Raw genomic sequence first — 15,895 nt, forward strand, 5'->3', positions numbered from 1 at the left:
CTCATCTGATTTTCATTTTGTTGTTTTTCTGGATAGTTGTGGAGAAAGACTGCTGTGAGCCAGCTGTGGTATTAAACACTATTTTCAGAATATTCCCTTATCAAAGCCTTTCTGATAATTAACTTTATTTTTTAGTTTCTGTCGTAGAAATAATCTGCATGAAATTCTGTGTGTGGTCATACAGAATTTTTTGAATTTGTGTGGTAGCTTTTATTTTCTTGGATTCATGGTGATCCCTGTCTCTAGAGCCAGTCTCTTAAGTAACCTCCCACAATTCATCAAAAACTTGCTTTTATTTCTTTTAGTGTATAACATCTTCTGTGTTGTGGCTGGTATGTTGTAGATACAGTTCATTTCCACAGAAGATGATTCATCTCTTTATTAATAAATGTCTATTTTTTCTGTTTAAGATGTTCAAAGATCTAGAATACATGATGCTGTATTAGAAGGGAGAATATATTTTCTAAAAAACTATAGGGAGAGTATTACACCCATACTGAGTTAAATTAGACTTGTAAATACGTTCTGATTTCCATAAAAATGAAAATAAATTTGCATTTACAAGTCTATAGTTATCCTATCATCCTGTGAGATTTGGGTGGTGACACTCTCCGTATGTTACTTCTCAAAAAGGCAAAATGACAACAGGCAACAGTTTTAACAGATTATGTATTTCAGGTTCTTTACCCACACTCCCTGCCCTGCTTCTCACACAACCTTTGTTTCCTTTTTTTTCACTGCCCATTTTGCTTGTTTTCTTTGCCTCTTAAAGAAAACAGAAAACCCAACCCCAGCACTTCCCATATCTCTGGTATTTAAGCCTCAGTTTTTGTCACAGGAAAGCAAGCTGCTGATGCATGAAGCTGTCTCCTTTGGCACTGACCTAGGATCCTGGAAATTTAAACCACAGTTACTTTTTACTCTACATCCATGACTATTTTTCATCTGTTCTCCAGTGTCATTGACAGTGAGACAAATCTTACTGAGCAAATTGTTAATGGGAACCGAGCTGGGGGACTGGTGCTAAATAGCTTGTATTTCTGTTTTCCAGTTCAAGTTCACAATACTGTTTACAAATTCTGGGGAATATAGATCTAAAGCTGCATATCCATCTTAATGTTAGGAGTTTGAAGATTTGCTAAATTAAACTAATTTAACTAAAGGAAAAAAGAGATTAAACATGTTTATTTGCATCCATGCTTAGTTTACTCATATGTATTATGAGAAAAAGCAAAATGAAGGCCACTTCACAGACTTTATTATACTGCATGACTGTGATCAGACTGCAAGGATAAGCATTTGGGTTTTCTGCTATAAAAACATATGGAGACTACATGATTAATCCTTCTGTTCCAGGCGAAAGGCACGTTTTCCCACTCTCTTGTTTGTCCCATCAGTTTCTGAAGGCAGAAAAGCTAGGAGTAAGAGGGAATACATAATTAAAAATAAATAAATAAATAAATAAAAGGAAATGGTGGGAGAGAGAGACTTCTAATAGAATAAGCAAGAATATGCCATATGAGTACATATCCCCTGAGACATGAGTGGGTTTTGTAAAGGTAAAAATGTAAACATAAAAAAATATGGCAAAGGAGCTTGTCAATCAAGACAGACACGTAATTATCCCTGGTTCAGTAACATTTTGATATGAGATACTGTTCTTGTGTTTGTTTGTTTTCAATGTAGGTCCTGACCAGATACCCCTGAGGGAAGAATTTGAACAGATCATGTTGAAAGCTATGCAGGAGTTCACTCTGAGAGAGAGATCCTTGCAAATGAGCACACAGTGTATCTCTGTGTCACCAGGTCAACTCCCTTGGCTTGCTAGGTTAATCGCCAGTGTGTCCCGGGACCTGGTGCATGTGGTTGTTACCCAGAACTCGCTGGCAGAGGGCATCTCAGAGACCTTGAGGTCTCTCAATGAAATGAAACATCAGCAAAAGCTACCAGATTATGTTGTTGCCATTTGTGCGTCAAAGATAAGAGGAAATGAATTCTGTGTAGTAGTCCTAGGTGAGTATGTTTGCAGTATGCTTCAAACATCAGTACAATTCTGCCAAATTAATTTTCTTGGGTTGTTGTTCCAGATTTTAAATCCCTTTTGTACTTTTTATTCTCCTTTGTATTGTCACACTGCAGTCTCACAGTTTACTGTTCCTCCATCAAGACTTGGAGTACTGACATCCATGAGAATCCAGAAAACTAGCTGCAGGCTAGACATTTCTATTCCTTGAGAGGCCTGAAACTTCACTGTTTGTGTGGCTCCCTTAGAAAATATCTTGGAGTGGCCCAGAGACAAAATAGTTGGGTTGTCTTTCTCAGTTTTGTGTAACAACTGTGCTATTTGACATGTCAATCTTCTGCAGACCACTGTAAAACAGAACATGCTTTTTATCCTTTTTACCACACTGATTTTCAAATTCTAAAATGTTGACTGTCTGTGATGTTTGTATGTGCATGAATGTGTCTGGATCAAAGTTAATTTTGACTAGTCATCTTTCTTTTGTAGGCAGATAAATAAGTAATGTCAATTTTTCACTTTTTTTTTTTTCACACCAGGGTTAATTAGTTTTTAATATGTATCCAGAGTCTTCCATTCCATCTGAGATACGAGTACTTATTTTGCATTTCATTTGTCACCCAAGTGTTCAAAACTATTACGCAACAGCCTACAAGGATTTGATAAACTGATAATTCTCCTATCACTAACAAAATAGACTTGAGACTCCTCTCAGTCTACTGGGTAAAGGCTGTGGTGATCCATGACCAAAGACCAGCGTGCCCCCCCATCTCTAGGAAGAAAAGGTTGTGTTGATAGTACACTGTATTAAATATTCCCTTGCTTTTTACCCCCTCTTCTCCAGGTCAGTATCAATCTAGGGCACTTGCAGAAAGCATGCTTACCACCAGTGAATTTTTAAAGGAGATCAGTTACGAGCTCATCACAGGGAAAGTTAGTTTCCTGGCATCACATTTCAAAAATACATCTTTAGGTGAGTGATCCTAAGAAACACAATTTCCAACCAAGATAATAATTTCTTAAAGGTGGGTGTCTGCTGCGAGCTGATGCCACGGGGAATAACCAGCAGAAGGCCTTTGCTGACTTAAAAGGCATTTTGTTTAGACTTATGTGGGGAAGAAGAAAAACCGTTTCCCACAGTGTCTATCCTGTTCAGCAGTTAAAAGTGCACCCCTCCACTGAGAGGCATTCTTTCCCTCTCTCCATTCCCTGCATGTGAAGAAATGCTCTTCTCCTTCAGCCGTGCAGTGTGAGTTACTCATCCTGTGGCAAAACACTTTAAACACTTAATATCCTGCTGAATGTGATGGCAGGTTACCCGTAAGTGCATGAGTCTTTTCCTGTTTGTGCTTTTAGCACAGGTTTTAGAGCCTGTTTTATAGTGTGTATTTCTTTGTAATCATTAGATGTCACTGCTAAGATGTAAAGGCACAGAGATTAAATTATTCAGCTGTGGTTTCTTTTTTTTTTTTTAATTCATTCAGCTGGCAAATCGGTAAATAAAAGAGAAAAACATTCACCCTCCCTCTCTTCCCTGTATCTCTAGTCCCCTACCCCTTCACAGGTTTGACATCAGCTTTGTGAGAATGTGTGTAAGTAATGTTCTGCATCAGGTGCCTGAAACAGCTTCCACATAATTTGATGTTGTTAATTCTTATCTAGGTGATGATTTGGACAAATTGCTGGAGAAGATGCTACAGCAAAGAGGGGAAAGTGTCATTATTCCTTTTAATGGAGATGTTAGTGAGTGTGTGTCATCTCAGGAGGCAATTGCCATGGTTTCTACGCAAGAACCAGGTAATTTTTTTTTACATGCAAGATATGAAATAAGTTAATAGTTTATTAAATGTCAAAGTGCATGTGCCTCAGAAGAGCCTGAAGGCACAGCTTCAGTCGGTGTGCCAACCTTCAGATATTAATACTGCTAGCTGGATGTAGCAAAGCAGCAGTCTCTCAGACAAAAAATCTCTTTATTAAACTTCAGCAATGTTTCCTCCCCTGTTTTAGAATTCCTAAACTAAAATATGTGGTCTTCTGTCCTGTACTAAGTGGAGTAGAGAAGATACTCCTTTGTAACAATGACAGTGTGGACTCTTCTCACCTTTTGTGCCTAGAAAAGTTGTATAACCTTGGTCTTAAGGCAGAGGGGAACTGTGTCATCATTCTGATCTCCGCAGGTGTCCTCCTATATCTTGACTTTTTATATTCCTGACTTTACATATGTAAAATGGCAATAGTATCTGCTACACACTTGTGCCCTGAGGCTTAAACTTTTAGGGAAAGAGTTTAGCATCTTGGACTTGAAGTACTAGGCAAGTGTAATCTATAATTTGCTTATTTGAGATCTGTCTTACTCAGATTATTGTGATGAGTTGCAAAATACAAGCTAGAATTACCTGCCTAAAATTGCTAAATATAATATTCCCATTTTGGAATTATTTCACTATTCAGAGTTTTAACCAGACTTTCCTTTCCACATGACAGTAATGCTGAAAGATACACTGAGCTGCCACAGAATCATAGAATAATTTAGGTTGGAAAAGACCTTTAAGATCATCAAGTCCAGCCTTTAACCCTGCTCTACCATGTTCACCCCTAAACCATATCCCCAGGTACCATCTATATGACTTTTAAACACATCCAGGGATGGTGACTCAACCACCTCTCTGGGCAGCTTGTTCCAATGCCTGGCAACCCTTTCAGAGAAAAAAAAATTCCTAATGTCCAGCCTTAACCTCCTCTTCTGCAGCTTTAGGCCATTCCCTTCTTGTCTTATCACTATTTACTTGGGAGAAGAGACCAGCACCTACATCTCTACAATGTCCTTTGAGGTAGTTGTGGAGAGCAATAAAGTCTCCCCTCAGCCTCCTTTTCTTTGCATTAAACAGCCCCAGTTCCCTCAGCTGCTCTTTGTAAGACTTGTTCTCTAGGCCTTTCTCCAGCCTAGTTGCTCTTCTCTGCACCCGCTCCAGCACCTCAATGTCTTTTATGTACTGACATGCCCAGAACTGAACACAGTACTCGAGGTGATGCCTCACTAGTGCTGAGTACAGAGAGAGGATCACTTCCCTAGTCCTGCTGGCCACACTATTTCTAATACAAGCCTTCTGTTGGCCTTGTTGGTCACCTGGGCACACTGCTGGCTTGTATTCAGCTGCTTGGTGATCAGTGCCATGAAAACTGATATTCTTTTAGGTGTAGTATCAAAGCAAGTTCAACCTCCAGTGAAGCTTTTTCCCTGTGAAAGAAAGCTCTGATCTTGGTTCACATTAGTTAGTTTAAATTAATCAGCTCAGTATTTGATCTGAATTAAAGTAAGGTGGCTTATAGTCTCTACATGGATCAGAAGATCATGTTAGGATGGCTGCCAGATGCTTTGTTTTGGAAGTCCCAGAAGGACAAGTCTTGAGCTTCCCCTCAGGAGTAATTTGAAGGGGAAAATAATATTCTGATTATTATTTTTTTGTTCTTACTACATAACGATGCACAGCAGTGCTTTTTTAAACCTTCATGTTTTCTCAAACGATTACTCTGAGGTAATTTTCTCTCTGTAATATGGCTGTACTCTGGTTGAAGCTACTGGAAATCTGCCTAAATAAAAAAAGGACAGGTAAGTCCTCCTGCCTTAGGCAGCGAGAGGGACCTTTCTGCCATGAGCAGGAGATAAGTGCACACCTACAAACACACATGGGTCTGTAGGTAGCTAACATACCAGGTTTTCACCACAAACACCTTCCAATTTTCCTCTAAATGGTAAGATTTTATAAAGTGGCTTATTACTTTAAAAAGCAAAAGTAGTTTTGTGTACTAAATGTGCAGTAGTTTGAGGGGTTTTATTTGTTTTTAAAAGAAATTTACCCTAGGCAATTTTTATGATAAGCAGTCCATTAATCAGAATTAATTCATAGTAGAAAAAAGTGCCAAACAAAAACTGTAATGTCATTATAGGATTCAGTTGGGTAATCTGCAAGTGGAAAATATTCAGGGGCTAGAGAAACATTGATTGTTTGGCATAGGATTTACCTACTGGAAATACTGAAATACGGGAACGTGCTTTTTCTTTGAGGAAACATGAATGCTGTGGTATCTGTCTATAGAGACAAAAGCTCCAGTCCACCAGTTCTCTGCAGCTAGTGTTACATTCACATTTATTAAGTTCAAATAAATCTAAGACTTAAATTTTGGTAAAAATAAAAAAACCTCCAAATAAATAAATCCCCTCCCCCTAGTCATTGAGATTCATTGCCTGGGTACATTTCTCATCTTCCCTTCCCAGCATCTATTACTATCAGTCAGTATATTGACATACAGCTGTCTCAGTCATGACTTGGGGTGGGACTCAATGCTTCAGAACAGAGATGATGTATAAATCAACTCCCAACTGACCTGGTGTCCTGTTAGAGTCTTTTTGGCAGTATTATCAGTACAGTCTCAGTTTCCTCAGATTAATGGGTGTGCTCATCCCATGGTGCCCTGAGCACAGCAACCTGAACACCCATGGCTGGTTCTCCCAGCAGGAGTGATGGAGGAAAGCTCCTGAAGGAAAACAGCAAGTTTCAGGAGACCATTAGATGTCTGTGTGTGTGTACATATATGCTTTCTATATATGCACCCATACACATCTTTTATGTATATATAAAAAATATATATATATATATACATTTTTTAAAGTGGAATGCATTTCGCTATGTTGGCATTGAGGTTTCCTTGGGTTGTGCTGTTAAAAGTCCTCAAAGCACTGAGGGTGGTTAAAAAATGGGCAGTGCTGTACTTGAGATCATCTGATGTTACCACATTTTATTCAAAAAAAGAAAGTTGACATTTGTGATCTGGACCCAGCTCTCCAGTGTTGGAATTTACTCTGGTGAGTGATTTTTCTTCTTGTAATAGAGGGTAGGCTATTTGGAGGGTAATGTTTATTGGGGGGGTGGGAAAGTAAACCTGTTTCTTGTTGTGTTTTGTTTTCTTTTTCAAACAAACACACTCTAGATTTGGATGTTGATACCTTCCAAATTTACCAGCCACAGCTTACAGTTGCCAGAAAGCTCTTGTCCCAGGTTTGTGCTATAGCAGACAGTGGCAATCAGAGCCTGGACCTGGGCCACTTCAGCAAAGTAGACTTCATCGTTATAGTTCCCCGCTCGGAAGTCCTTGTGCAGCAGACTCTTCAACGGATTCGACAATCAGGTAAAAGGGAGGGGAGGGGAAAAGAGACTGTTAAACCAAAGTGTGTGATGGAATCAAATCATATCTGGTATAAATGGAGAAGTAAGTTGCTGCAATCTTTGTTTTGCATGTCCAGTATTAACTCCGTTAGTCGGTAGCATAGATGAATTAAAAATACCTTCCTTTCATAAACTGGTCACAAACTGTACCATGTAAGTGTCAGAACAATTTCCATGTTCATGCAGGCTGACCTGGAGAAGTATTCCCTGTCAAAACAGAGAGGGGATGAGCAAGTGTGACTGTTCATGTCTTTTATCCCCTAGCATTAGTGCCATTTGTTCTAGGCACATGTGTGCATATGCTTCCATGTGTTAGGACAGATGCACGTGCAGGAAGCTCTCTTGTTAGGAAGTTAAATGCCTGAGTAATATATTAACATTGGCACAAAATAATTGCCATGCTGCCTCAGATGGGGAGTTTTCTTGTTCGAGGTTCTGTGGTGGCCATGGCTGGTATCAAGTGCTTCAGGAGGAACAAGAAAGCTTTGGTGGACTGCTTATATCCAGGAGTATGTCCCCCTGGAGAATGACCTCTATTATCCACTTTGTTACTGTCTGACGTGTCCAGAAAAGCATAAGAAAATTACTGTCTAATAATACTGAGGACTATCTGTGTAACAGTCTTGTCCTTTTTAGCTCTTGATCTCTGGTAGCTGGATGTAATCAAGGCCTAAGGATAGTTGTGTGTTTAGGATTTTTTCTTTATTAGCTGAACATTTTTTCTCTGCTTTCATTTTTATTTACTAATACCTTGAATTTGAAAAGTATGAATATGTGTAATGTGTCTGTGAGTGGCTTTTTTTCCTCTTATTTTCTGCTCTGAACTAAACAATCCCACACTTTTTCATTGTGCAGATATGCCCTGATATTGGTCAGTATTGTGGTCTATGCAATTTTTATCTCTTCTTTGTACTATTTTCCTAGTTAAATGGAAAGAATAAAATAGTTTTGTTGAAGATCAGGCTTTTGTTTCCTTTCTAACATAACTTTTTTTGTTCCATTTTGTCCCAGAGGTTTTCTGGTTAACAGTGTTTCACATTTATTTAATTTTGTTTTTTTTATAATGAAGGGGGTTTAGTTGACTTCTTTAAAGTTTTTTTTAAAATCATTAAGACCCTGTAAAATTCATTGTGACCCACATTTCATAGTAGCTTGTTGCTACTTCTTTAATTCAAATAGTGTGCAAAGCCATACTCTGTGATAGCTGTCATGCCTGCTTTATGACTTTGATGACAATCAATCATTACAAAGACTGCTAGAGAGTAGTTGTATTGACACAAAAGTTGAAGCACGGCGTGAAAAAAACAATAAATGATAGTATATGTAAATTTATGCTTTTTGCAAAAAGGAAAGGTCAGGATAACTTCTTGTGACTCAAGCAGGATTAATATATTAGCTAAATGTGGGCAAGTTTGGCCTAGGATCATGGAGCATGGCCAACTGAGTGCTGCTCTGGAACTTTTTGTGGAGGTCTGATTTTACTTTTTTTTTTACCTTTTTGGTAACGTGAGAGGTCTTTGAAAGGTCTGCAGGCACTTTAGGGAGGAAATCCAGAAGCCAAGAAGCACATTTCCATCCCAGCTGTGAGAAAAAAATGCATTTGGATAATCACCTTCTTACTAGGGCTTGTCAGTGATTTGTCTGATTCCTAATATTGGTGGGCAAGCGGCGACCTGCTGTTGACACTTCATTTTTCGGGTGCACTCAAAGGAAAAGATTTGTGTTGTGTTCTTTCTGACAGGTGTCCTGGTTGACTTGGGCCTAGAAGACAATGGGACAGCATATCAGAGGGCTGAGAAATATGTGGTTCGGCTGGACAATGAGATTCAAACAAAATTTGAAGTTTTCATGAGACGAGTGAAGCAGAATCCCTACACACTGTTTGTGCTAGTTCATGACAATGCCCACATGGATTTAACAAGGTAGCTGCTTCAATCTACTAAAGGAAAACTAGCCTCTTCCAGTACTTTTCAGTTAAATTATTTAAAAGACTTTCCATCTTAGACACCCAGTGTTTTCTCTAGGCCCAAGGCATTTTGTGCCTCAAAATCAGAAATAATAATTTTTGCTTGCCTATGATATTTGATAACTAATTCTAATTCAGTTGAAGTTGGGTGAGACTAGTTTTGTATTCTTGGATCCCTAACAAAACCTGTTTGTGGGGGTAAGTGCTATGGCACTGAAGTCCTGGAAAACAGGCTTTGTTCCTCTTGTCTTTTTGCTATTCCCACCCTTTTTCCCTACTCAAACCCAAATCTCTTCCATGTTCACAAGCCATTCATGTTTTAATTCTTGTTTTTATCCTTGATCATAGTATTGTTTTTAATGTAAGAATTTACAGGCATTTAACTCTTCGTATCTTCTGAAAAATGCCCTAGCTACTGCAAGAAAAGGATTTAAAAAAATGGTTGTGTTGGATTCAGGCAGCATTAGATCTGAATACCACACATACACACGTGCAGCATTTTTTCACTGTGAATTACAACTTTTCTATGGAAAAAGTTATAAATGACCAAAGCTAATTATTCTGCTCTTTTTAAAATAAGCAAAATACCTTCCTTGAAGGACAACTGAAAATAAGTAAAAGGAACATTCTTCCTGCCTTATCTCCAGCATCACATTTTTGTTACTCTCCTTGCTGTACAGTGAATTTGGAATTCTTTAATAACCTGGAGGTGAAGATAATTCCAGGAGCTGTAAATCAGAGACTGTGATGTTCCCTGGTCGTTTAGAAATAGTTGTTTTACCCTGGAAAGTCCACTGGATTTTGTAAAATTGTTGCTGTATTCTCACCCCACAGCTCATGCAACAGTGTTTCTCAGTGAGAAGGATTTAATAATCTTTGGTTCATTTTCTGCTCCCTCCATCCAATGTGAAGTTGGCACACTGAGTCACCTTCTCACTGTCAGCAGGTTTTGGTTCTTTATTTAGATTACACACACATCCCCCCCCCGGTTGCTTGAGTCTACCCACAGAGAACACTAGATGGTTTTGACATCTTTCACCCTTCCAAAGAGATTTTTCTTCAGGAAAAGAGTAATCCATTGAATCTGAGGATGTCAGTAAGGCAATTCTTTGCATTCTTATTTCTGCAGTGCCATTTCAAGTTCCCTGTCACATGGTGAGCCTAGTCATGGTCTGGCTGATAGAGTTATTAATTGCAGGGAGGTCCTTGAAGCATTCAACCTCCTTGTTCTTCAGGTCAGCTCTTTTCCTTACGCCTTGCAAACACAGCAGTCCAGGATCAGCTCCAGCAATGAGGTACATTGGATACAATTTGACACTGTGGTAAGTGTTTAATTGTTAAATTTAACTCTGAGTTTTAATGTGACTTCACACCTAACAGAATCTAGCAGATGCATATGTTAGGAGGAAACTTCCTCTGCTGGAGTTTGTTCTCTCAGGCTACAGATACAGAACCCTGGGATGCTGATGGTAGAAGCAACACTGACGTTTAGGCCCAGGAACTACACATTTATCTCTGTCCAGTCATGTTATATCAGAAATTACTTTCTAGGCTGTGGTCAAAGATAATGTAGACATACCATAAAGTGTTGGAGCTCACTTTCCATTTTCAATCAGCCTGACAAGTTATATGACACAGCTTATCAAGGCTACTCATTGCTTTTCTGGTACTAATAAAAGTTGTGTGCAAGGTTAACAAGTTATGGCTTAGTAGGTGCCATCACTGTGCAGAGAAGAAAGGTCTGTTGCACGTTCTGCACCGTTAGCCTTTTTCCTCATTTCAGCCGATTCTAGGGATGTTTTGGCTAAACCTTCTTTAAAAATAGCCTTTTCCCCTGATCCTTGTTCAATACATGAAGTTTGACTTCACTGTGTTGAGTGGACAATTGGTTTCTGTCATGTGTTTTAAAGAGGTAGCTGTAAAAAACAGTTGAAGTCAAACAAACAGACTAGTGGAAATGAGGGAGTCAATGAATACTCTAAGTTTGCTTTTTTGGTTGCTTGTTAATATAAACCATTGTGGTGACCTTCAGTAAAATGGTCTAGACAATGTTTTGTTTCCCAGACTTTAAAAATAAACAGCTTTCACTCTTCTGATTTAAAAAAAAAAACAAACAGCCTACAAAAGGAGAGGCTGTATATGGTTAATTGCATTCCTAGTGATGTCAATGCGTTGGAGACCATGATGTGCCTCCAGCAAAAGCCTCAGGAAAATTGAGGCAGAAAATATTCTGCCTTTCTGATTTTCATTCCAGCGAAGAAATTATCTGATTGTGTCAAATCTGACAATCAAGAAGAATTTTGGAAATGAATAATCCTTCTGTTTCCAGGTTCTGCTTTAAATAGAAATGAGATAACAGTTGTCAGTAGATATAAAGCCAGACATAGGGAGGCAGAAAATGATTGGCAGGATTCTAGAAACCCCCAGCGATCACAGGTAGGAGATGAGATACACACTGAAAAATTTACAAGGACTTACAACTCTTTCTTTCCTAGCTTTAGACAAATAGGTAATTAAGTAAATAACTATTTACATTGTACTGTATTCTTTGAAACAAACAATTAGCATAACTAAGAGAGACAGAATGACAAGAAAAGGTGCTTTGTTTTGGAAAATACTTTACTCTTATTTTTTAAATGACAAAAGAAGATAACATTGGTTCTAGTTTCCCTTATGTTTTTGCTGTTTCTGTGTGGAACAGGATGATGCAGCAAGTGAAGACAAGCTGTACTTTGGTTTGAATGAATACAGCAAATCCCTCCAGTGGGGGGTCACAAGTCCCCTTTTGCGATGTGATGAAACCTTTGAAAAAATGGTCAACACGCTTTTAGAAAGGTAAATAGTAACATGGGAACTTGGGATTCTGCTTAGTTAGGGTCTGAAGGATGCAGATAGGATGCAGATGTATTAATGAGCCACATCACAGGGGAATGAAGACATGACGACCTTTGTTGTCGATATTGGAATCTGTGAAGTATGTGCAATTTTAATTTTTGTAACAAATATAGTGCTGTTGAAGGGGGAAGGGATATCCTTCATTTGTTTATAGAAGAGATTAGTCCCATTCAACAGCAGTCCAGGCTCAGCTGTGCTGCTCTCTTCTTCTGGTTCAGCCCTCACTAGGCTAAGAAGGTACCAGGAGTTTCATACCTCACCACTTCTGGTGTCTCTCTGCTGAGACTGCCAACACATTTTTCAGTGATGATCCAGGCAAGTGACTTCCTTTGAAAAACATCATTTTAGTTATTTCATTAGCTGGCTATGGTTTTGGTTTCTGCACCTCAGAGTCTGAAAGTGGCTGAAAGTGCAGCTGCCTGAACAAGCTACTTTCATAACACACATCCAAGATACAATTAAGTGTGCACATTACAGGAATTAAGGCAATATTGTCATTTCCAGCAATGTAGAGTTAAGCTGTTCTGTGTATCATATAACACTTCAAGTTACAGTTCTGATTGTATTTTCATATTTACTAAAGCAGGATTGTTCTGTCTTCAGTACTGATTTTCCTATTTTATTTAGGTCAATATAATTGTAATGTATCTATACTTATTAGGTAAAATACAATATAAAATATGTTAAATTAGCAACATAAATGAATAATTAGGTACATCATTCATATTAATTGTTATCTATAAATATATGTAAACAATGACTGGGATAAATAAGAACAAGATCAGGTAATCTTAGTAGGCCAGTTCTTTAGGCTTCTTGTAGTCTTTTGGCCAAGTCCAATGAAAGAGATAGTGGCCACTATTGCTCTGTTTCTGTTCTTAAAACATGGATGGGGAAGAGAAGGAAGGAGGATTAGTTCATGTGTAAATACTGGCCTGATAAGAGGTTTGGATAAGACTAAAAATTGACAGGAAGTGAACCTGTACTTGGGAGCTAGGATAGACTTCGATGTCACAGTTTATTGATTTAGCCTCTGTTTTCAAGAAACTGGGTTAGTCCCTCTGGGTGGGTGAGCCATACAAGCTTACAAGTCTGAAAACATTGCAGACATTTTGGTATTTATTATAAGAGTCCATTTGTCTTAGTAGCAAAAATACAGTGGGTACGTTCATGGGAAGAAGAGTAAAAAGAGTTTTAAAAATGTATTGATTTAATGACTAACTTATGGTACACAGAGCAAGCTACTGTACCCACTGGTTAAAGACAGACACATAACTTCACTCAAATGGATCCCATATTGTCTGTTAGATTACTCAGGAAAGAGACCAGAGAAATTTGGGACTTGTGGTTGTTTTAGTCATTTGGACTTCTGTAGTGCAAGACTAGAACTGAATGCATAATACCTTAGTTTTTTTGTTCTGTATTATGGTGGTGAGTGAACTCCTGGGGACTGTCAAGAAATGGAGTGCTTTTTTTGCTTGAGTAGGTTTTAATCTTTTCTTTTTCCTGGCATTTTACTTTATGAGTTCATATCTGTTGTCACTGCATTTAGCTGTAATGAGGGAAAAAGAAGCATTGGGTATGTAAGTTAAAAGGCAAAATGGAAGTTCACATTTGGCCGAGAGCCAGCTATCCCTGTGGGTAAGTCAGACTTTCTGGTGAGATGTGACATTATGAAGTACTTCTCCCACAAGCCACCCGAAGCAGTGATGGTTGTCCAAATTCAGAGAAGAATAAAGCTTGTGGACAGCAAAGCAATTATTAGCCTGTGCCACAGATCTTGAGATGATCTGTATCTCTATTAAGTTAAAGATCTTGAGCTGAAATTTTGGTCCGAGTGAAGATAACAGAAGTTTATAATTCCTGTAACTTGAGTGCAGGACTTGGCTGTTGTGTGTCTGGACCATGTTTTATATATTTACTTAAAACACAGATTTTGTGCAAAATTATTGTCCATGAAAATCAAAGGCTAGAGAAAAAAAATGGGCACTTCTTTACAACGCAGCCCTGGATCTTAGCTAATTTTCAGGCACTGCTGTGTTTTTTCACATGTGCTAACGCAGAGCTGTGTCTCCTCCAAGGTACCCCCGGCTGCACAGCATGGTGATTCGCTGCTACCTTCTCATTCAGCAGTATTCCCAAGCTCTGATGGCTCTCACAACCATGGCCTCACTGAGGGATCACAGCACCCCCGAAACGCTCAGCATAATGGACGACCTTATCACTTCTCCAGGGAAGGACAAGAACGGCTGCGGCCACATGCTGGTCATTAGGGTGCCATCTGTGCAGCTGGCCATGCTGGCCAAGGAGAGGTTGCAAGAAGTAAGAGACAAGTTAGGTCTGCAGTATCGTTTTGAGATCCTCCTTGGGAATCCTGCCTCAGAGCTTACTGTGGCGAAACACTTTGTGACACGGTTGAAGGTTAGCAGAGACTAAATGTTTGTTTGTGTGCCCACCTGACTGTTGTACATGCCTTGTGTTTATTCCCACGTGTTTATGGGTTAATTATTCCATAGGAAAAAGGTGCATGTTCTGTATCTGGCTCCATGGAAGTGTACTTTTAATGAGCATAAATGATTTAGAAACCTGGAAAAAAACGGAGTTGTTACTGGTCCGTGCAGTCAAACTCTGGATGTTGTCTCACTTCTTAAAGTTGAGTAACAGCACAAATAGGATAGGGTTTGTCTCTGAATCTCTGAAAGCAAAGCTCAGATCTCCTTAGAAAAAACTAATTCTTTCCACCAACTTATCTGTCTGTCCAGTGTATCTGTTGTCTGCTCTGTCCATCCATCTTCTGCCCTTCTGATAACTGGTAAAGTATGCTGTTTGTCATAGACTTCTTGACTCAAACCACTGCATGCCAAAAGCCTCTTCTGCACAGCATATATGCACCAAGCTAAACTTTTGCATGGATTTATAAGAGCATGGTACAACTAGCTAAATCCACTTCTTGAATTAGCCTCACTCACTACATTAAACAAGGAGAAACAGATTGCCTGCCTTAGGTACTGAAAGTTCTGGTTATTTGTCCTGATCCCTGCTCTAAGTCTCACGGGGAGATGAATTTTCTGTTTCTACTATGAGTTATACAGTGTGTTCAGAACAAGACAGAATTCATTTTGTGAGCCTTTCTTTGCAAGCTTGCCTACAACCAAAACCAGATAAAATGTCCTGTAAAGAAACTGCCAGCTCTGCTTCTCAAACCTTATCTGCAGTAGGAAAGGAAAGACAGGAAAGTAGTTTTCATGAAAGAGAAAACATGTGAGATAGCAGCTCTGTGCTGCTGTTATTTTTTGGCTAGGCATTAATTCCAACCTTAAATCATTCTGGACTGTGTGTCCTGCGAAGGCTTCATCATAGCCCCTTGCCATAAAGGGCTGCAGCCCTTACACATTGCTGGAGAAGCCTGTGAGGCCTTTAGAGCAGATCAGGATTGAGTGTGAAGCTGTTGCAGGTAAATATCCATGTAGCTATTGATGAGGAATTTGATCAGATGGAGAATTAAAAAACTTCTAAAGAATTCTTATTCTTCTCTCCCACAACCTAAGATGATTTTTTGGAGTAAACAAAGCTGCAGGATTCTGGATTTCTTTTTTTTCCTGCAGGTGACAAGAAAAAAAAAACCCTCAGTTCTGAAACATGCATATGAGGGGAGTGAGGAAGGGAATTCAGTTGCCCAAAGATAAGCCTGTAATGTCTTTTTTAGGTGGGTTATCCCAGTGGCACTCCAGAATGACAAGGGTCGCCTCTGAGTCTCGTGCTGGGCTGCTGTACCTGCTTATTTGGTGC

General features: G+C 39.0%; 1 protein-coding gene across 7 annotated transcripts in view; it reads left to right on the plus strand.

Annotated features, from left to right (window-relative positions):
• GREB1L (GREB1 like retinoic acid receptor coactivator) overlaps nucleotides 1–15,895 on the plus strand; it is a 144,006-nt gene that overhangs the window by 104,692 nt on the left and 23,419 nt on the right. For 4 of the 7 annotated variants that reach the window (XM_051609713.1, XM_051609714.1, XM_051609719.1 and 1 more), the window contains 8 exons: nucleotides 1,687–2,013; nucleotides 2,865–2,993; nucleotides 3,683–3,817; nucleotides 7,010–7,207; nucleotides 8,987–9,167; nucleotides 10,341–10,533; nucleotides 11,913–12,046; nucleotides 14,188–14,527. In XM_051609713.1, the coding sequence (XP_051465673.1) occupies nucleotides 1,687–2,013; nucleotides 2,865–2,993; nucleotides 3,683–3,817; nucleotides 7,010–7,207; nucleotides 8,987–9,167; nucleotides 10,341–10,533; nucleotides 11,913–12,046; nucleotides 14,188–14,527 (1,637 nt within the window). The remainder of the gene's footprint in view (nucleotides 1–1,686; nucleotides 2,014–2,864; nucleotides 2,994–3,682; nucleotides 3,818–7,009; nucleotides 7,208–8,986; nucleotides 9,168–10,340; nucleotides 10,534–11,912; nucleotides 12,047–14,187; nucleotides 14,528–15,895) is intronic. The other 3 variants (XM_051609716.1, XM_051609718.1, XM_051609717.1) reach the window with 3 other exon arrangements.

The sequence above is a fragment of the Apus apus genome, chromosome 2 (genome assembly GCF_020740795.1).
Source record: "Apus apus isolate bApuApu2 chromosome 2, bApuApu2.pri.cur, whole genome shotgun sequence".
Taxonomy (NCBI): domain Eukaryota; kingdom Metazoa; phylum Chordata; class Aves; order Apodiformes; family Apodidae; genus Apus; species Apus apus.